The sequence below is a fragment of the Corella eumyota genome, chromosome 6, assembly GCF_963082875.1.
Source record: "Corella eumyota chromosome 6, kaCorEumy4.1, whole genome shotgun sequence".
Taxonomy (NCBI): Eukaryota; Metazoa; Chordata; class Ascidiacea; order Phlebobranchia; family Corellidae; genus Corella; species Corella eumyota.
The window spans coordinates 5,356,413-5,376,446 of NC_137495.1; the positions used below are offsets into that span (position 1 = coordinate 5,356,413).

The 20,034-nt window shown below is 29.5% G+C and overlaps 7 protein-coding genes across 8 annotated transcripts; 4 read left to right on the forward strand and 3 right to left on the reverse strand.

Annotated features, from left to right (window-relative positions):
• The first annotated feature begins 2,960 nt into the window (after window positions 1–2,960).
• Window positions 2,961–3,960, forward strand: LOC145755527 (uncharacterized). The gene is made up of 4 exons (XM_082571767.1): window positions 2,961–3,057; window positions 3,191–3,355; window positions 3,451–3,561; window positions 3,842–3,960. Exons 1-4 carry the CDS (start codon window positions 3,006–3,008, stop codon window positions 3,892–3,894), a joined length of 381 nt encoding a protein of 126 aa, XP_082427893.1. The 5' UTR covers window positions 2,961–3,005; the 3' UTR covers window positions 3,895–3,960.
• Window positions 3,961–6,178: 2,218 nt separating this feature from the next.
• LOC145754594 (uncharacterized) lies at window positions 6,179–8,211 on the reverse strand. The gene is made up of 4 exons (XM_082570672.1): window positions 8,118–8,211; window positions 7,717–7,881; window positions 7,396–7,503; window positions 6,179–6,426 (listed from the first exon to the last, which is right to left on the reverse strand). Exons 1-4 carry the CDS (start codon window positions 8,167–8,169, stop codon window positions 6,332–6,334), a joined length of 420 nt encoding a protein of 139 aa, XP_082426798.1. The 5' UTR covers window positions 8,170–8,211; the 3' UTR covers window positions 6,179–6,331.
• Window positions 8,212–9,820: 1,609 nt separating this feature from the next.
• On the forward strand, window positions 9,821–11,886 carry LOC145754593 (uncharacterized protein CXorf65 homolog). The gene is made up of 5 exons (XM_082570671.1): window positions 9,821–10,190; window positions 10,269–10,333; window positions 10,517–10,603; window positions 10,810–10,932; window positions 11,434–11,886. The coding sequence occupies exons 2-5, from the start codon at window positions 10,297–10,299 to the stop codon at window positions 11,634–11,636; spliced, it is 450 nt and encodes a 149-aa protein (XP_082426797.1). The 5' UTR covers window positions 9,821–10,190; window positions 10,269–10,296; the 3' UTR covers window positions 11,637–11,886.
• LOC145754592 (uncharacterized) lies at window positions 11,207–12,646 on the reverse strand. 2 transcript variants are annotated; one of them, XM_082570670.1, is made up of 3 exons: window positions 12,320–12,646; window positions 11,937–12,202; window positions 11,207–11,632 (listed from the first exon to the last, which is right to left on the reverse strand). In XM_082570670.1, exons 1-2 carry the CDS (start codon window positions 12,570–12,572, stop codon window positions 11,973–11,975), a joined length of 483 nt encoding a protein of 160 aa, XP_082426796.1. In that variant the 5' UTR covers window positions 12,573–12,646; the 3' UTR covers window positions 11,207–11,632; window positions 11,937–11,972. The 2 variants fall into 2 exon arrangements, with proteins under 2 accessions (XP_082426796.1, XP_082426795.1); XM_082570669.1 differs by having other exon boundaries at window positions 11,933–12,202.
• Window positions 12,647–13,004: 358 nt separating this feature from the next.
• Window positions 13,005–14,616, forward strand: LOC145754591 (U5 small nuclear ribonucleoprotein 40 kDa protein-like). Its single transcript, XM_082570668.1, has one exon. The coding sequence runs from the start codon at window positions 13,055–13,057 to the stop codon at window positions 14,111–14,113; it is 1,059 nt and encodes a 352-aa protein (XP_082426794.1). The 5' UTR covers window positions 13,005–13,054; the 3' UTR covers window positions 14,114–14,616.
• LOC145754590 (UDP-glucose 4-epimerase-like) lies at window positions 14,562–16,972 on the reverse strand. The gene is made up of 6 exons (XM_082570666.1): window positions 16,729–16,972; window positions 16,471–16,645; window positions 16,214–16,364; window positions 15,944–16,109; window positions 15,683–15,808; window positions 14,562–15,480 (listed from the first exon to the last, which is right to left on the reverse strand). The coding sequence occupies exons 1-6, from the start codon at window positions 16,936–16,938 to the stop codon at window positions 15,196–15,198; spliced, it is 1,113 nt and encodes a 370-aa protein (XP_082426792.1). The 5' UTR covers window positions 16,939–16,972; the 3' UTR covers window positions 14,562–15,195.
• A 985-nt stretch (window positions 16,973–17,957) lies between these two features.
• On the forward strand, window positions 17,958–19,564 carry LOC145754659 (transmembrane emp24 domain-containing protein 10-like). The gene is made up of 5 exons (XM_082570756.1): window positions 17,958–18,159; window positions 18,269–18,392; window positions 18,554–18,621; window positions 18,778–18,904; window positions 19,122–19,564. Exons 1-5 carry the CDS (start codon window positions 17,983–17,985, stop codon window positions 19,241–19,243), a joined length of 618 nt encoding a protein of 205 aa, XP_082426882.1. The 5' UTR covers window positions 17,958–17,982; the 3' UTR covers window positions 19,244–19,564.
• Window positions 19,565–20,034: the final 470 nt, after the last annotated feature.

Here is a 20,034-nt window from a genome sequence, read left to right on the forward strand (position 1 = left end):
GCGACGCATTGCCCCTGTACTATGTAGTAGGTAAAGGAACTGGTAAACGCCACGGTCGACGAGATTACAGAAGCAACCACTCCAAAAATAACTAAAAAACTGACGCTTCGTTGGCATCTAGTTACAGTTTCTCTTAACAAAGGGTCGCTATATAGAGATCTCTGCCGGACCCAATACAAAGTATAGGCAGAAAGGCTTGCGGCGATATAAATTATGTCAGAAGCCCAGGTAAAGGCATAACAAGTAAAAGTTGATGTGTGATCAGAGAAGAACATAAGGTTGTCTTTTATGCAGTAAAGCGCCGGCATAGTAACAGTTGTGAAGGTTAACAGGTTAATTACTTTAGTGCTCTTAACCCCAACTTTCATCTTATAAATACTAATAGCCAACAACATGTAGGTTGAAATCACAAGAAGAGTCACTGTAATTGCCTTTTCCTCGTTTTTGTAAGCCATGCTCTGAAACGTTTGGTTAAAAAAAGTGGAACCATTTTTTTCTAACTTGAAATTTTGACTGCTCCCATTTTGCAAGTTCATTGTTACCAATATCATTTTTTCATTATCTATTAAATCCTATACGCCGCATCTTTAACAAAAACAACCAAGTATGTTAAAACAAACTTTAAAAAACAACTCCTATTAAGTTATATAAATTAAAATAAAAAAAAGTAATAAAAAAACATTCCTGATTTTAAATACAAATAAAACTGTAAACACTAACATGCTTTGTTTTTATGAACATAAATTGATTTATTAATAACATTGATAATGACATAATTATGTTTAACCAAGCGTTGTATATTTGCCAATGAAAAACATTCAAGTATAAATACGAATACAAAAAATCCGACAAAAAAACATGATGTTTTATTCTAAAGAAGTTAAAAAATAAATAAATATAATTTATTTATAAATTTAACATTCTCTCAAGTGTAAGAATAAGTATGCGGTAACATAATACAATAATTGACCTTAACAAAAAAAAAATATTCAGGAATTCCAAGAACTGCTCGGTCAAAACTTGCTCGTTTCCCCTAACTCTATATACCTTTTTTATATAACACAAACTTCAACTTTGATCTATAAAAATAACCTTGAAAACAAAGAACCTTAATATTAACTATCTTCACACTAAGCTATAAACATAAAGCCTGTTATTGACAACAAATGCTTTCAGAAGCGTATTTTAACTCTCTAAGGACATTTTATCACCGGTAGTGTCCAGTAAATCTCGTGGCGTATACGCTTAAAAAACAACAAAGAATGTTATTCGATTAGTAAGACCCCATGAATCAGAAATGTTCAATATATGTATACATACATGTATGTTTAATACATATATAAAAATACTTGCTCACTTATACATCTGATCTATGAGACTTTCGTTTTTTTTATTTGCTATGCAGCTATTAGTCATCTCTTTAACTGTTACCTGCTTGGTAAATCAAAAACGTCAGTTTATTGTTTTAACAACCTATTACTGTTAGCGCTCTAGGGTGGTGATGGTAGTTTTATAGTTCTACTAAGCACTTTACCATGTGTTGTTGATTTCGTTGAAGTAATTCAAATATTATCACCCTAATTATATTTAGCATTTAACATTATAAAATAACCCAACCAACGCTATAATTTCTACATTTTTGTAACGACATTACTATTTCTCAAAATTTTTATTTAACATAATGTTATAATAATTTTAATTTGGAAAAAGTTTAATACATATTTATTATTTTAACACTTTGCTTAACTGTATTTTTAGGCAAGGAACTATATAATGCCACTATGTGGCATCTGATACCACAAAGCAATTAAACTTAATTAGGTTTTAACATTAAATATTTATGCTCTGTGATTTCAGGACAATTTCAAAAATAATTTAAGTAAAATTCTTTTTACTGTTTACTAACACACTTCATTTTAGAATTAACAAAAAAAAAATCAAAAAATTATATTTTTTTTAAATAATTTTTTTTTAGATGTTAATGTTTTATTTAGTTAAAACCCAAATTTTTGTTGATAAATTATGAAGTATTTCTTTATATGTATTGCACTTTTGTTACACTTAATTAACAATCCTTTAGTTAACGATCAAGTCATATTTTTTAGATTAACAACAAGATACATTGGCGATAGCAACCCAAGATTTGAGATAAAATTGTTATGTCCAAGCAATTAATCTTACAAATCTTAACAATGTTGGTTATGCAATGACCATGCAGCAAAAGCATGAAATTTTGAATAAAAAGCATGTTGGCAAATATAAAATTCGTGTACATTATGGCATGGTGGAAAATTTTCTCAAAAATTGTCTAGCTCTATTTGCCTATAAGATTTAACGATGTCACGAAATGTTACAAAAGCATTTTGGTTCGAAACTGAAATTGGATTAAATTTTTGTTTTAAGGGTATAGTTGATGTCTTTTGATGGTTTTAAAATACAGTAATTTTGTATAAAACAAACTAATAAAACTTTTATTTTTTTATGTTTTTATTTAATTTACACAACTTATCAACAATTTGAATACATTATCTGGTATGTAATAAATAATAAATATAGTAGGTTCATTTTTAAAAACATACAAAAATTAAATTAATTAAAAAATAGTTTTAAAAGTTTTAATAATATTTTAGATATTTTTAACTTTAATCGAATGCCAAGCGCAGCTCAAAATAATGACTTATTAATTATGTCTCGACGTTAATGAAGTTTTGCAAGCATTATCGAAAATGCAATTTTTTTGGAATATTCCATTGCTTCATTATCATGGCACATGATTTTAACTTTTGCCAAAATTTCTGTTTAAAAGCACAAGGTTTTCCTTAATAATTTCATACCAAAGTTAGGGGCCTTACTGCTAAGATTAACAATTATGCTAATATAAGTTTAAATATTAAATAAATATATAAAGAGTATTGCTTTATAAAAGTTACTATTTTAACTTGTTTATTAATTTTAGAAATCTTAACAACGTTTTTAAAGTTATTAAAAACGCTTTTGTATTAAAAATGCATTTTACAGCTTATTTGGGCTTGGTTATGATGCTGTTTGCTTGCAAAGGTTTGTAGGTTAATATATAATTTAAATTGTAAATTAAATTTAAAGAGTTATAAATATAAAAATATTGTATGTAAATAAAACAATACTTTGCATTTAAATGTTGGTTATTTTATTAAACTTATTTTTTTTCTAGGCAACGCAATATCATGTTACAATTGTACATGGAACGATTTGGGTGTCGTCGAGACTGGCCATGCTGCCAATTGCAAAGGACCTTTGATCGGATCCGAGCACGCTGTACAATGCCCAGAAGAAAAACCATTTTGTTACACCCAAACTGTACGAACCGTCTTGCCCGGTAAGTATTAATCAACCTAAACTTGGTTTGAATATGCTTTGTTCGTTATTACAAATGTTCTAAGATCTACAACATAAACTTTATGTTTAAAACAGAGTTCGGGATTGATTCGATTACTCTGTTACGAAGATGCTCTGAGTTTGGCCGAGAATTTTGCTTGGACTTGGAAGGTGAAAGTAGTACATGCGTACAATCTTGCACAACAGGTAAGCCATTTATTTTATAAAGGTCCTGAATTTGAATTCGACTGGTTTCATGTTGTAGCGTCTAAAGGCAGCCATAACGGCAAATATAATTTTGGTAATGTAAAACATAGAGCTTTGGTTAGGTTATTCAATAACAGTTTAAACCATAATACAGAAAACTCATGTAAACAACTAGCTTTAAATTAGTCGTTTCATTAACTATTATTCAGTAACACAAAGTCAACCTCAGCATATACAATGTTATTATAAGTTTATTTAACAAATAAAACTTCTTTTTTAGATTTGTGCAACACTGGAGGTGGTGGATTAAGAGAAATTTGCATTGTTGTCTAACTTGAAACCATTTTGGTTAAAAAAGGCAATTCATAATTAAAAGTTAATACCCGACATTATAAAATCTTTTAAACAAGTTAAAAAAACAAAAATAGCAAATTAGATAATCACAAAAATTCTTTAAACTAAAAAAAATTGAACTGCCTTTTAACCATAATAGAATAAACAAACTCATTCCATATCTTATTCATTCAAACAGCATAATAATCTAATTTCGTTTAAATTTAAATTAGGCAATATTATTAACCGATTAATATCGTAACTAAATTTATTAGCAACTTTGTAATTTTTTTACCTGATAAAATTTTTAATTTAATTTTAATTTGTAAACTTGAACGCTTATAACTGTACTTTAACCATCTTAATCATAATAAAAGCATTAAAAAAATTGTGTTAGTTTTGAAAAGAAATTATAGTTATTACTAAAATCAAACGGGACGATAGTTGAAGATTTTTTGAATAAAATTGAGTAACTTTATAACTGGGTAACTGGGTAAAAGGTTTTAAGTCACTGAAAGCGCGTTTATATTAAACAAAAACGGCCCTTTGGTAGTCAACTATTTAGAATTTAACAGCTTTATAAAAAACATATTTATATTTTTTTGCTAAAACATAAAATTGGTTATCATATTCATATTCATATTTATATATTAAAAATTGTGGAAAAATATTTCATAAATATTTTTATTAAATTAAATTCACATTACTTTTATTATTAAATTTTCTTATTTTTAAGTTCTGAAAATGAATTGCTTAACTTTTCTACATGTGCAACTATTTACAACAATGATGAATTTTTAAACAGTATGAGCTTATTAGTTCATTATTGCAATAGAAGTTAACATGGAAATTGACAACACTATAATGTTGATAACTACTAGGTTTCCGTGGTTTTCTTTGTCAAATTTAATTCCATCTTCATCTTTACAGTCATCATCATCATTTTTATTTTCTTTTTTCTTTTTAAGTCCATTTCCAGTATTACATAAATCTAAAATAAATGTAGAAGTTCCTTGCTTTTTAATAAGATTTAAATATAAAGAAATTTACCCTTTTTTTGTTGCATGTAAAGAAAACTTTCAATTAATATAGCTAACCTGTCGTGCAGGATTCGGTGCATGTTATAGCGACATCAAGATCAATGCAAATTTCAAGGTTATATCTTGAGCAAGTCCGAAGAATTGTCACCGAATCAATATCAAGGTCTGTTACAAGTAACACTTTAGATTGTCGGACGAAATAAAATAGCTAACGCTAACGCAAGTATTTAAAGACCAACCTTTAAAGCTGTAAGAATTCTTTCAACGAAGATTTGTTAAATTTAAAACTGATCGTAACTGAATTTTTAAACATATAGTTAAAGCAAATTTCGACTGACGACAATGCATTGTTAAAATGTCAATACAAATTTACCGGGTAAAATAGTATGAACATGTTGAACATGGCAAAATGGCTTGTCCGGCGGACATTCAATAGCGTGTTCGGATCCGATAAAGGGTCCCTGACAACTGTCGGCATGATTTAGGGCAGCAAGGCCGAGATCGTTCCATGTACAATTGTAGCATCTTAATGCATTGCCTAGACAAACACAATGCCAATTGTAGTTTTGGCAAGTTGGCTTACTTAACCATTACTGGTTAAAACTTTGTTAAATGTTCAAAAGTATATTCAATTTTTATTATTTTAAAATATACAAATGTTTTTACGTGAATATAACAAAATTTGATGCGCAAGTTAATAAGAAATTTACCTGCAAAAGCGTAACTTTAAATCTTACCTTTAGCAGCAAGCATTACAAAAATTAAACCAAAAAACATATAAAAACTCATTATATTATAAAAACAACGACCTAACTTTAAATCTGCAAAGAATTGACTTAAAATCTCCCAAAGTTAAACGACCACATAGCTACAGCTTAACAAATCAGAAAATGAACAACAAAAAAGAATTTTTGATTCTTGCTGTTATTGGCAAAGATACTTGATAATGGAAAAAACGTGATTTTATTTTCCGTTGGCATTTCAACAGACTTGTTTTTAGCACATGATAGAAAATATTACGTATTATGTCGTCATGGAATTCTTGAAGATTTTTTTCAAATCGTTATTTCTAAACTAATGCCAGGTTTTAATTCTTTTTTCTTTTTGTGTTCTCCACAAAGCTATTAAATTTCTATATTTGCATATAAATACTAATATCGTTAAATAAAGATTTTTATTAGTTTGTTATGCTATTTTTGCATTCTTACTATACCGATTTACCTTCTGTTAACAACCAGTTGAAAGCTACATATTTTATTACAATTTAATAAGGTTACATTTTTAACAATTCAAACTCAAAATGAATTATGGGAATTTAGCGAATATAAGTGTATTAGTCTATGTTTTTTTAACCACTAACAACAATGATGCACTTTTTAACAACATGGGTTTAAATTTTAGTTAATTATTATAATGGAAGTAAACATGGTCACCAACAACACCATGATATTGATAACAACTTGAGTACTGTTGTTTCCAGTATTGCATAAATCTAAAATTAAAATAGTTTAATGAGCTTTAAATGTTAATAAATTCATCTTAGTTTAATGTTAGATGTAAAAAAAACCTGTATATTGGATCAAAGTGTATTTTATGTAGGGATGAGACAAAATTAAAATTACTGGGATTCGACGAATCCGAGTACTCGGTTATGACGTCATCAATTTAAATGTCAGTAAGCGTAAGTCGAAGTGAACTGCGCAGTTTAAATATAAGAGAGCTATTTTATTATTTAATTTTACCACAACTTTAAACAATTTCGCAATCACGAAACTACAACGTTAGACGAAATAAAAAGCTAAAATAAAACACTTGTGGTAGGGCAAGAACAAAACGAAATGGCTAAGTTAAACAACGCAGGGCGCTCATTGCGATGATTTTTCAGAGATGCGATTAATTGAGCGACGTGAATTTTCATGTGCTGCTCGTATAATTTTACACGTACGATGTTGTTGATATTATTTTTAATTGAATAAGAAAAGCAGCACACCGTCAACTCTCATCTTATAAGCTTTGTATGGTTGCGCAATTATGACAATTACGACAAACGTTGTTTCCGCAATAAAAGCAAACCTGTCCACCCATGTTTAATTTGCAAAAAAAAAAAAAACATCTTTCTCTAATTGTTACAATTAGTTAAATGTACATGCGTAAGATTCGGCAGCCGAGTCCAAAAAATATTCGACGAGCCCGAATCTTAAAAAAACTTAATACTCGGATCGAGTACTCGGACTCGAATTCGACTCGGCCCATCCCTAATTTAATGTGTTCTAAAATTAAACTGAACCTGTATTTAAAATTTTTTTTGAAACCAAATAGTTGTATGTTTTGGATAATTTAAAGCAGTTTTAAAGCTTTAAAATAATATGTTTCGACTCTCCACTGTTGCACAGACATCAGGAGTTTGGCAAATGTTTTTCGAGCGTTCTGTTATATAGTTACTTATATCGAATCAGCATACCTGTTCTGCAAGCTGTTGTACATGTTGTAGCAATGGTAAGGTCAATGCAAGTCTCAAGGTTGAACTCTGAGCAAGATCGAACAATTGTCACCGAGTTAATGCTCAAGCCTGTTTCAAGTAAAACTTAGTAAACGTTTTGACTATAAGGAATTTACCTAACCGGACTTTCTTTTAGCCAAGGCTAATCAAATGTAACAGTACATAAAGTAGCGTTACCGATTCTAAAAATTAATCGACTGACAAGTGAAAACAAACCCCTACCGATTCAGGATTTTTGAAAATATTGCTGAAGAGAATTCCGACCGACAAAGAAAAACTTACTTGGTATAACAGTACGAACATTTTGAACAAAGCAAAATGGCTTGTTCGACGGACATTCAATGGCGTGTTCCGACCCAACGATAGGCCCCTGGCAATTATCAGCATGGCCAGTATTAGCAATGGCTTGATCGTTCCATGTACAATTGTAGCATCGTAATGCATTGGCTGAACAAACACAAAAAGTTTTAGCATGTTATGTAAAGTTTTAGCATGTTATGTAACCAAACTTGTACTAGTTTTAGTACTAGTTTTTTTCCAATGTTTACAACGTCCTTTTTATTTTTTTTTTATTTTAAAATTTCCGAATAGTTTAATAAAATCATAAAAAATGATTTTTTTAAAGTTTAAATTAGTAAAAATTTACGTACAGTTGATCATAGAAAAACTATTTTAAAACTTACCTTTAGCAGCAAGCATTACAAAGACCAAACCAAAAAGCATGTTATAGCCCATAATATCTTAAAATAGTAATCTTACTTAAAATCTGCAAAAACTGACCAAAAAAGTGAAAAGGGTGACTTTAAATTGCATAAATTGAACAACTATATTGTTATAGCTTAAATAATTGTTTGAATGGTTGCCAGTGTTGGAAGACACTTAAATGATCAAGCAAATTTTTTCTTCCGTTTTTTTTATTTTAGCAGACTTGTTGTCAGCATTTACAAAATCGATAATTATAAAAAATGTTACGTAATACTTCATTAAAATCTGTTATAATTTTAAAAAGTTAGTATGCCCAATGCTGAGTTTAATTGTTATAGCATAACGTTTTGTCTTGTTTGCAAAATGGTTTGCTGCCAAGCTTTTAATTGTTTACAAAGGCATATAGGTAATTTGTTACAAACTGCCTTCTTTAACAACATTTACCAATTTTGCAGTCCAACTACTAATTTCTTTTTTCCTAACTACTAATTCAAAACTTTTTTAACATAACTAAAACAATTCGCTAGGGAAAATCATTTCTTTGGACGAACAGAATGTAAATTTATAAACCTTAATAGATTTAAAAAGATAATTATTAAGAATCAAGCTGGTGGCCATATAAAACTAATAACCGTGGAGCAAATAATTGAGTGGAATAATACCAAACGGAAACAACAACCATAACATCGCCTAATGTGTGCATTTTCGGTATATAAACGGAAACATGCATTTATTAATAACGAGGTCTAGCCACGCATTTTAATCATGGTCCTTTACACCTTTTAACTATAATCAATCAACGACATATTGTTTTTGTAAAGCTATTCGATTACTAATTTTTTTTACGAACATGCACACAGGACTAACTCCTAACAAGTCTCAAAATGCCATCGCCACACGAATGATCAGGCAAAATTCCGGGCCTAAGTAAACAAATCTAACTTGTGAAATATAACCTTTTGTTACTATTACCTGGACATCTCTATTTTAAATAAAATTGTTTTTTAAAGAGCGCATACCCTCAGTTGTAATAACCACTGAAGCATAAATTGTAAGGAATGTTTTTTTTTTCTTTTAAATTTTAAACCTCTTTTCTTTTTAGTTTTATTATTTACTCTCGACGCAAAATGCCAATATTACAGCTTCATTTTTGTTATTTTTAACCAAGTAGTGAAATTTGAATTCAAAACCTCTGGTAGAAATATCCACACGTGCCAACTTAAGTTTATATACCGCTCTTAAATAACTTATATGTAACTAACACACTTTTCCCAATTTGTAACAGATAATTATAATTTGTTAAAATCGCATACCCTAAGTATTTGTACTTTTTTGTATCCATCCTCAATCCTTAAAGCCCTTAACCAAATAGTTTGGCCTATTTTTTCGAAAAATTAAATTTCAAAAAATGATATTTCAACGAAATTTAAGTCAACATTTTTTCAAAAACCAAAGGGTATTTTCCAATAACAAAGAAAGGGGGGATTAAGAGATAATGTTATCTTCAATAAAACGGCGTTAGTGCTGTTCAACTACCCGTTCGGTATCATGGTTTCTACAATATGACAGTACTTTACACACTCCCTTCCCGGTAGATAAAATTACAAACGCCTGTTGTTAAAAACAAAGGTATCACATACTATAGTTGGCTACCATTACACTAAACGACAGAACAGTTCATTTATGTAGCAATACAAAATATATTTAAACGGTTTGTGTTGAAGCATAGCAAAATGGTTACCACAAGCTTGCTAATAATTAGATTATTTATAGTTACAAGATTAGTTGTATGTTATACTCTTCGAGAATTTAAGGTTATTTGTTTAACCAACTGGCAAATAAAATGTTAAAAGCGCATATTACTCTTTAAGCCAAGTGACGTCAATTTAAATATTTTAAAAATTTTTACAAAAAATAATTAAATTTTTTAAATTTTCTAAGTTTTTTTTAATTTTTATGACACAACAATTAGAATTCAAATTAACCAAGTTTTCTTAAGTTTTTAAATTTTTTATAGCAAAATTTTGGAAATAAACCCAAAATATAATAAGGTAAAAAATTATTTAAAAGTCAAAGAAATCAAAAAATAATATTTAGTGAATAGATTTACCTAAATTTTATGTTTACAGAAAGCCGAATCAATTATTCTGTCAAAAAATGTCGAATCAACTTTTTATCACGGTAAAGTATGGAGGTAATTTTTTTTATAAATATTGTATTATACATTATAAGCTATTGCTAAAAAAAATTTTCAGAAAATAAATAAAAGTATTTTATTCTAGTATTTTCACAGGCCTCTTTTATTTAAAGAGTTACTCAGTATTTGTAAAACTATCACTAATCTATCTCAATAACAATAAATACAAAAACGTTTCAGATAATAAAGAAACGCTATTTAACCCTCACTGCAAAAGCATGCTTTTACTTGAGTGCATCAAAGAGAAATGCAAGTGCGACGACAACAGTAAATATAAAACCCTTCAAAATTAATTAAATCAAAATTGTGATTAATACCCAAAAAAATAAACAACTAGTCTGCTTCGTTTAATCATATACTTGTAACTTAAACTAAAAAAGGGTAGCTGTTCTGATTTTTGGCTAAGAAGTACCTAATCGCTTGAAGACTAAGTTCAAAAATTTAATATAAAACTTACCTCAACCTTTTTCTAGCTTTAATAGACTTAGCTGACGAAAATGGCAATTTATCAAACATTTCTGAACGTGAAAATGTAGCCGAATATGCAAACCAATTCTTAGAGGGAAGAAAAAAATACATTCTTATTCGAATTAAAAGTACGGTAGGCCAACTTGGTTTACCGGTTTTTCGATTTTGTGGTCGCATAGTTTAATGATAATTTTTTTAGCTCTAAACGTATTGTTTAAGGATTGATAATAATCATTAAACAATACGCATTTATTTAAAGATTGATAATAATTATTTTTTTTAGCTCTATACGTATTGTTACCAACTTCCTATTAAATACTGCATTGTTACGTACTTCTTTACCACCTTTTATTATTTACTGCTGATTAAATACTTATATTTACGTGGAATTTATTGCTTTTAGACTAAACCAACGTTACAGTGTTTATTCATATTATTATTTATATGCGTTAAAATATATACTTTGTGCTACACAGGATATGGATTAGCCAGCTTTTAAAATAAATTTATATTTTCTTTTTTAGTGTAGCAAAATATGATTTTTAACAATGGGTTTATTAAAATATTAGAACAAACTGAGTAATCGACTGTATTTTTAACCCTCAACTTTACAAAGGAATTTTATTTAGAATCTCCTAACCCCGAAATAGAGCCCAACAAGTATGAGCCATTACTACTCAATGCCGAAAGATTATACCCCGACCTTCTGGAAAGTTTGGACCGCTTGTCGAGACCGGCAAATACCTCTCCGAAGTCCAAACAAGTTGTTCCCAAGAAACGAATCGGAAAAACAAAATCGCCAAAGAGAAATTCTGTCGCAAAGATATTCTAAAAAAATTGATTTATTGTCATTTTGTATTGTGATTTATGCTAAACAACAAGTTAAGCCAAAAATGAAAAAATAAAACTGCAACAACACTAAAAAATAAATATTCAAAATAATAAGATTACTTTTAATAAACTTTTGGCCTTTCTTACCTTGGTGCATAGATAACTTTACTTAAACAAATGTTGGTTGCTAATTTCAGCTTTATTTAAATTAATAAAGAATAGACTTTTTTTTTCTATATCAATAAAGGCTGGAGTAACAATTAACAAATTTTAAAATTTTAAATAGCAATTACATACAGACCAGTTTTATTTGTAGAATAGAATAGCTTTCTTCAAATCATTTTCCTTTAAGATTAAATTTGGCCTGAAAACTGTCTCCATCGTTTTTAGTGGCCATTTTATTAATCGCCAGGTGGCGCTCACGGGACACAATTTCCTCCAGAACCTCTCCATCTCCTTTTATCAGTCTGCTTCTTCCTGTTTCTGGATCAATGACTCGTCTCACCACACTTTGTTTGGCTAAGTATTCAGCTTGTGTCATTGGTCGCATTGATTTTGAACTAGATTCTTAATTACATAATTAAGTATAATTTGCTAAATAAATGCAACCACTTGACACTACTTAAAAACTATAACATAAAAATAGTGCAACAAAAATTGTACAAAAACAAAATTATAAAAAACCTTGCAAATTTTCGTTTTCGGCTTTAACCTTTTTCAAAGCTTGATCTGAATCACTGCTAGAAGAATGCCTTCTTTTTGATTTTTTCTTTTTCAAACCTTCAATTTTATTGGGATGTTTTCTTTTTTTCTCAAACTTGTTCTTTTTAGCCTTTTTCTTCTTTTTGTGTAATTTGGATTCAAGTTCATATTCCTTAGATTTCTTTGATTTTTTTGACTTTTTATGTTTTTCAATGGACTTTTCTAAATTTCCCATATTTTATCTCTTATCTAATAGGATCTCGAAAGCAAAAAGAGGCAATTATTTGACCAGGTTCAACATTTCTGTTTTGAAACGTGCCAACATTTAAACTGAACAGCAGCTGTAACTAAATATGTTATTACAGTCATCCAAGCGAGTGTTCGTCTGATCAATTGTTTTAAGGATCAAAAAACAATATATTTTAAAGATTGCTTCCGTATTATAATACTTTGATGTAAAAAACACATTCATTAAACTTAAAAATTAAGATCTGTACTTACATTTGTTAAATTCCACCAAAAATCGTGACATATTTTTTTACTTTTAATGCTCGCGATAACATTTTGTAGCTATAAGCTTTGTTGTACCGGCGAGTAAATTTTTTTTTAAAGACTATTTAATAATAATTCTATTAACATGCTTTACATTTTAAATTCCTAGCTGTCTATCGTTTTAAATTGCATTAGAATAACAAATATATTTTAAATTCTTTTAAAATGTCAAATATAATGTCCGAGAAACGAGCTGCTGAATATGGAGCTCTGGTCCCTGCCAAAAAACAAAAGAATGAATTTGCCCTTGCATCATACGAGGGGCAACAGAGTGTTACAAGCTACGATGGTCCTCCTCGTACATCTGGTCTTCTATCACCAATTATGCTCCTGACAGGTCACGAAGGCGAAATTTTTAGTGCGAAGTTTCATCCAAATGGCAACATGCTGGCCTCGACCGGTTTCGATCGACTTATTTACTTTTGGAATGTTTTCGGCGAATGTGACAACTATCATGTCATCAAAGGGCCGCATAAGGGAGCAATCCTGGATCTGCAATTCAACACAGATGGGAGCAATATTTTTACTTCGAGTACAGACCAAACTGTGGGAATGTTTGATTCCGAGTCTGGTGAAAGAATTAAGCGAATGAAGGGTCACAATGCTATTGTGAACGCATGTGCTGTTTCTCGAAGAGGTGACCAGCTTGTGGCATCTGCAAGTGACGACTGTACCATTAAATTATGGGATACCCGTCGCCATGGTTCTATAAAGTCCCTACAATTGACATACCAGGCAACATCGGTTTGTTTTGACGATACAGCTCAGAGTGTTCTGTCTGGGGGAATTGATAATAATATTGCCAGCTGGGATTTGCGCACTGAAAAAAAAACTCTTAGTTTAAATGGACATACTGACACCATTACAGGGCTTTGTCTTAGCAAAGATGGAGCCTGCGTGCTCTCAAACTCAATGGATAGCACTCTGAGAGTTTGGGATGTCCGACCCTATGCCCCCCAAGACAGGTGCATTAAAGTGTTTTCCGGCCATAAACACAACTTTGAAAAAAATCTACTTCGCTGCAGTTGGTCACCAGATGGCAGCAAAGTGGCGGCAGGTTCTGCAGACAGAGATGTATGTATATGGGAGACAGAGAACTGCCAACTTCTGTATAAACTGCCAGGGCATGCTGGCTCTGTTAATGACGTACAATTTCACCCAGTTCAACGTATTGTAATGTCCTGCTCAAGTGATAAACAAATATATCTAGGCGAGTTGCAATGATAGCAAAACCAGTTTTCAAACCCAATAAATTGATGTGTTTGATGGGAAATTGTAAACAAATCATATGTAGCAGTACGTTTTCAAAATTTTGTTGACCTTTTTTAAAATTTTGAAAATGTTATTCTGTTCTTGAAATTACTTTTTAGCTCCAGACCAAACAAAAAACCTTTTTCAATCATGATTAAATAGGCTTGCTCATTAAAACATTTTAAGTAACCACACATTAGACTTCACACCAATGTGCTATTGTGTCATGTGTATGGCAAATAAAACTGCTATTACTTTTTTAATAAATTTTTGTATCTATATGAATTAATACTTTCTCACCTATTTTGATGGAGCTTAGTGAATTTTATGTATGTATGTCCCATAAAAAGGCCTTTAACTGCCATCAGTGTGGCTAGGTGTAAGTAAATTATGACAAGCATATATTACTACAAAATATTTTCATAATTATGTATTTCAAACTACTATAAATTAACATATATTCAATAATAAAAATAATAAATACACAGGGTATATATAATTACATTTAAAAAAAAGGATTTAAAATATGATTTTTAATTAAAATGTTGAAATAGCTACAATATATATGATTTGTAGGCACTACGAAATACGTAAATCTAAAACACAAAATTTTAAATAATATCTAAAATTAACAACTAATAAGGTATTTAAGATATAGAACAAAATTGAGCAAAAAATTACTGTCGTCCAATTCTAATTAGGCGATATGTTGTTTAACTACGTTGTCATGTTACAATATGGATAAAATTGGCTTAAAATAATAATAATGCATAGGCCATTAAAAAAATAAATATTTCAAAAAATCTCATTTTTAAATAGATAAATATAGCACCATTATCTTTAAGGAATAATTTTGCAAATTTACTAAAAACAAAATTTTGATACTAATAATAACTTTAAATTGAAGACATATGCATGGGAAAAATTGCACTAAATTTTGTTGGTACCTAGAATAGAATTTTAAAACACAGACTAAATTAAATATCGGTATAAAATATCGAGCATTTGTTTAAATAAACTATAATAAATTAATTTCATATTTATTAAAAACAATTTTACTCAATTTCACTGGCATAACCATTTGGATTTTTTTGTTGAAATCTCCATAAATCTTCACACATTTCAAAAACAGATTTTTCGGTTTTCCAACCAAGGGTGTTAAGTGCATGTGTAGGATCACAATACATACTTGCTATGTCACCAGGCCTCCTTTCTTCTATTTTTAAAGGAATTTTTACCCCGGATGCCTTTTCAAATGTTTTGGCCATTTCCAAAACTGAAGTGCCTGTGCCAGAGCCAAGATTAAAGGCACTGAACCCACTTCTCAGTTTAGGTAGTGCCTAAAAACAGTTAAGAAATATATGACAAGGCTGCAGCATTTTTAGCAACTTTATTATTTAACAAATCGGCACATTTACAAAAAAGAATCATCAAATGTGTAATTGAACATTTAATTAGGAATTTAAAAATCTAGAAAGAATTCTAAAATATAACTGCACTTTTTTATTCAATGCAACTTTTGACAGTAACACATTTGTTTACCTTTAAGGCGGAAATATGCCCCTTGGCAATATCAACAACGTGACAATAATCTCTTACTCCTGTCCCATCGGGAGTTGGATAATCATCCCCAAATACGCTTAACTCTTTTCTGCGTCCAATCGCAACCTAAAAGCAAAAACTTTTTAAAAACCTGCGACTAAAAAGGAACAGTATTCTAAAAATCATTTACTGACAAAAACAATAGCCTATATATATTTTAGAAGGTATGTAACACAGAAAGAAATTTTACTTGTGACTTACCTGTGAAATAAAGGGCATTAAGTTGTTTGGTATGCCCTTAGGGTCTTCCCCAATCAAACCAGAAGAGTGAGCACCTACTGGATTGAAATAACGAAGAGAAATCACTTTCCAGTCTTTATTTGATGCAGCTACATCACGTAATATATTTTCGATAAACAGCTTTGTACTAAAAATATAAAACTCTTTATTATTTGCATGTAATTGTTATCCTTTTCATACCATTTTAGATACAAGACTTAAAGTATGTTTAAGTTTGCAGCACAATTATACCTTGCATAAGGACATGTACAGTTGCCAGTTGGACTATCCTCATTTAAAGGTAATTTTTCCGGTGGTTGTTCGGCATAAACAGTAGCTGAACTACTGAAGATTATGGTCTTCACTTTATTGTCCATCATTGCTTTGACCAGTGACAGAGTTTCTTTAAAAAAAGGTATTTAAATTGTTATTATAAATATTGTAGAGCCAAGTGTTTTTTGATTAAACCATAATAAAAATAAACATTATTCTATTCTCATCACACTTACCAGCAACATTGTTCTTATAATACATGATTGGACATTTTTTTGATTCCCCCACAGCCTTGAATCCACCAAAATGAATTACATTCTTGATTTCATATTCGAAAAAAATATTTTCCAACAATTTCTTATCACCATAATTGCCACGAACAAATATAAGTCTTTCTTTTTGCTTATCATTCTGCAGAATAAAATGGTAAAAATTGAAATATTAACACATAAATTAGTATATATAAATATATATATGATAAATATTTTACTAACCACAATTGCTTTAATTCGAGAAATAGATGGAGGCAAAGAATTTTCTTTTTTCGGCTGTGCTGCATTTGACAAGTTATCGATGACTACAACATAGCAGTCAGATTGTTCTAATAATTCAACAACGCAATGACTACCAATAAATCCTGCTCCACCAGTAACCAAAACTGCATTAGGTTTGTTGCCATTGATTATTGCATCTGTCAGAGTCATTTTGCCAGTTAAAAATTGCCTATAAAGTTATTAAAAAAATAAATCCTGCAATAAAACCAATGTTTAAATGCCATGATTCAATTCCCGTTAAAAGATATTTGAATTTATTATTTAAACGAGTAAGCCAAAACGTTGAAATTTCTAGGTTTTTCTACGACCTAAAAAAACAATTTGCTGTTGTTGCTTAACAGTATAAGGTAAAATGGTATATTTTTCGGGACGTATAACGTAATATTTATATATATATACAGATACATATAAATACATATTTCTTCAATTAGTCAATATCTAAATATAAATAATTGGGGTAAAGTTTACAAACAGATTAGTAGCTACGTAACCAAAAATATTTGCGTATTGACAGAATAAAGTCAAAAAATAAATTTAAAAAAAATAGTTTTAGTTTTACATTAAAACTTTGATTTAAAACAGATAATAAAACACAAAAAGCACTACTACGCATTATTTTTCCTTGCGGAACGATAATACGTCCTTTCACAATTACCAAAACACGTCGACGACCATTTTAAATACAATGTTGTCAAAATATTTAAATCGGTAATAGTTTTTAAAAAGTTTAGGTAAATGTAAAGAAAAATAGTTTTCGAATAATATTAATACAACAGAATGTACTTTAATAAACTTTCAGTTATGTTTTTTAGACAATTTTTAATAAATTATCATTCTAAGTGGCATTGCATATGTTCACGTTTCCGTCATTTTCGTATAATTTCGTGACGTCACAAATTTAAGCGGGCCACGTCAATGATTGTAATGCAGTAGCGTAATAAGGTTATATTTTAAACGGTAATTAATGAAACTTCCTATTGGTATATAAATTAACCAGACAATATTGTAACTTGTAATTGAATATTGGTTGTATGTTTTAACTAGTGATTTATGAATTGATAAGGTTTAGTAAATTGCTGTTTGAATAACAAAATACGCTTAACAGTTTTAACAAAAAAATTAAAGATTCTACAATTAATCAAAATGTCGTTTTAATTTTCACCAGGAATTATATATTTAACAAAATTTATTAAAATGGAAAATTTAACTTACATCGCAACAATTTTATTACTATTTGGAGGATCCAATGCCTTATATTTTCAACTTCCAATAAACACTGAAAAATGTCTTAGAGAAGAAATACACAAAGATATTTTAGTAACTGGAGAATATGATATAAGTGACCAGAACAGTGTGATGGTTGATCTAAGGGTAAATTTCGTATTTTTGTAGTCAATTTTTTAACATAACGATCTGATGTGATGACGATTTGCTTTGTTAAATTTCATGTCACATTTTTAACCTAATTCAAACTTTTTAGGTTACAGATTCAAATGGTCACATTTTATATCAAAAAGAGCAGGCCAATCAGGGAAAATTTGCTTTTACTACTGATGACTATGACATGTTTCAAATTTGTTTCACCAGCAAATCCCAATCTGCAGGTAACTTGATTATATTAAGATAATATTTAACAGTGCATTTATGCTGGGTTTTCTAATTTAGCTAAGATGTTGCACATATCACTAACTTATTTTATTGTTAAACTTTATTTGGATTTATTTGATTTTTATAATAATTTAAACTTTGAAATATGTTACTAAAGGTAGACTTCCACCACAAGATGTAAAATTGCATTTAAAACGAGGTGTTGAAGCTAAAAACTACGATGAGGCAAGTATTTCTGTTTAAAAAAAACTAAATAAGGTTATGTAAAAGACTTTGTCAAGGTAGCGAAAATTATTTTATAATCTTGCTATAAGATACCTCCTATCACAGTAAGAATATTTTAACATGTAAAAACATATGACATGTTTATGTTATGTTTAGCTTGCCAAAACTGAGAAATTAAAGCCATTGGAAGTGGAACTACGACGACTTGAGGACCTTTCTGAATCCATTGTTAACGCTTTTGCTTACATGAAACAAAGAGAAGAGGAAATGAGAGACACAAATGGTTTGTGAACATTTTAATGCCAGTTATTATGTTAAAAGTTTTTATAAAAGTAAAAATATTATCATAACAGCTTTTAGCAGAACTGTTGCTTATAATAACACTATGGGGTCAAAACAGTAGGGATCAAACACTGGACCTTATGTAGTGTAGCCATGTATTTTCTCTTCCCCCTTCAACTAAATACTTGATTTCATTTTTTTAACATATTTTTTCACAGAATCTACAAACTCTAGGGTGTTATACTTTAGTGTATTCTCAATGTTATGTCTAATTGGTCTTGCTACTTGGCAGGTTCTGTACCTCAGAAAGTTCTTCAAATCAAAAAAGCTTATCGAATAAACTTTTTTAAATGCAGTCTTTCGTACCTTTGTTTTTCAGTTTGGTTTATTGGTTTATTAAGTACTGGCTTTGCACTGCTAAGTCCTAGATTTAAGGGAAAATTACCATGTTCAAAAATGTTTTATAAATTATTTTCGTACAAATTTTTAAGTAAATTTATTATTTTTAATGAAATGCTTGTAAGTTGTCAAAAACTTTATACCAAATTAGGATGGGTAAATTTAACCCTATTTTTACTAAACTTTTTAAGGGTGTTTGAACTATAATTTACTTGATAATTGCAAAATTAAAGGTTATAGATTATTTTAATAAAAGGAATGTTATTTATTCTGTGTGATTTTGACATGATTTTAAAGTTAAATTATTTTAAAAACCGTTTAATTTGTAAGCACTTTTCCTTGTAATTAGACTTACTAGATTTAAGTTCCCAAAATTTGATTTATTTCTATGGTAGTGTTTTAAGGAAGGTTGGGACACTTAGTGCTTGTCGACATCTTTTTAAAACTGGTGTGAAGTTAGGCACCAGTTCCCGGTTTATTATTTGGTAACAGATTCAAAATCCAGTCTATAATTCAGCACCAGATTCAAATTCCATTTTTTGGTGAAAGAACCCCTATTGCCACTTATATCTTAAACCATCATATGTATTATGTAGATGAATTAAGTTAATTGTGGATAAGGTCTTCGTTTAAAAATCCAGTGCCAAATAATAAACCGAAACTGGAGTCTAACTTCACGCCTGTCTTTTCAAAGGAAGGCTTGCTTTAATATTAACAAAAACTTACTTGTTC

Excerpts from the sequence above, each read along its gene's own strand:
- LOC145754593 (XM_082570671.1), top strand. The coding sequence starts at position 10,297 with ATGTCGAATCAACTTTTTATCACGGTAAAGTATGGAG. Across the intron at positions 10,334-10,516 it reads TATCACGGTAAAGTATGGAG|ATAATAAAGAAACGCTATTT; the intron begins GTAATTTTTTTT and ends AAAACGTTTCAG. Across the intron at positions 10,933-11,433 it reads CATTCTTATTCGAATTAAAA|AATCTCCTAACCCCGAAATA; the intron begins GTACGGTAGGCC and ends AATTTTATTTAG.
- LOC145754659 (XM_082570756.1), top strand. The coding sequence starts at position 17,983 with ATGGAAAATTTAACTTACATCGCAACAATTTTATTACTATTTGGAGGA. Across the intron at positions 18,393-18,553 it reads CAGCAAATCCCAATCTGCAG|GTAGACTTCCACCACAAGAT; the intron begins GTAACTTGATTA and ends ATGTTACTAAAG. Across the intron at positions 18,905-19,121 it reads GGAAATGAGAGACACAAATG|AATCTACAAACTCTAGGGTG; the intron begins GTTTGTGAACAT and ends ATTTTTTCACAG.
- LOC145754590 (XM_082570666.1), bottom strand. The coding sequence starts at position 16,938 with ATGACTCTGACAGATGCAATAATCAATGGCAACAAACCTAATGCAGTT. Across the intron at positions 16,365-16,470 it reads TTATAAGAACAATGTTGCTG|AAACTCTGTCACTGGTCAAA; the intron begins GTAAGTGTGATG and ends CTTTTTTTAAAG. Across the intron at positions 16,110-16,213 it reads TGTACATGTCCTTATGCAAG|TACAAAGCTGTTTATCGAAA; the intron begins GTATAATTGTGC and ends TTATATTTTTAG.
- LOC145755527 (XM_082571767.1), top strand. The coding sequence starts at position 3,006 with ATGCATTTTACAGCTTATTTGGGCTTGGTTATGATGCTGTTTGCTTGC. Across the intron at positions 3,356-3,450 it reads TGTACGAACCGTCTTGCCCG|AGTTCGGGATTGATTCGATT; the intron begins GTAAGTATTAAT and ends TGTTTAAAACAG. Across the intron at positions 3,562-3,841 it reads CGTACAATCTTGCACAACAG|ATTTGTGCAACACTGGAGGT; the intron begins GTAAGCCATTTA and ends CTTCTTTTTTAG.
- LOC145754591 (XM_082570668.1), top strand. The coding sequence starts at position 13,055 with ATGTCAAATATAATGTCCGAGAAACGAGCTGCTGAATATGGAGCTCTG.
- LOC145754594 (XM_082570672.1), bottom strand. The coding sequence starts at position 8,169 with ATGGGCTATAACATGCTTTTTGGTTTGGTCTTTGTAATGCTTGCTGCT. Across the intron at positions 7,882-8,117 it reads TGTAATGCTTGCTGCTAAAG|CCAATGCATTACGATGCTAC; the intron begins GTAAGTTTTAAA and ends GTGTTTGTTCAG. Across the intron at positions 6,427-7,395 it reads TACAACAGCTTGCAGAACAG|ATTTATGCAATACTGGAAAC; the intron begins GTATGCTGATTC and ends TTTTAATTTTAG.
- LOC145754592 (XM_082570670.1), bottom strand. The coding sequence starts at position 12,572 with ATGGGAAATTTAGAAAAGTCCATTGAAAAACATAAAAAGTCAAAAAAA. Across the intron at positions 12,203-12,319 it reads CGAAAACGAAAATTTGCAAG|AATCTAGTTCAAAATCAATG; the intron begins GTTTTTTATAAT and ends TATGTAATTAAG.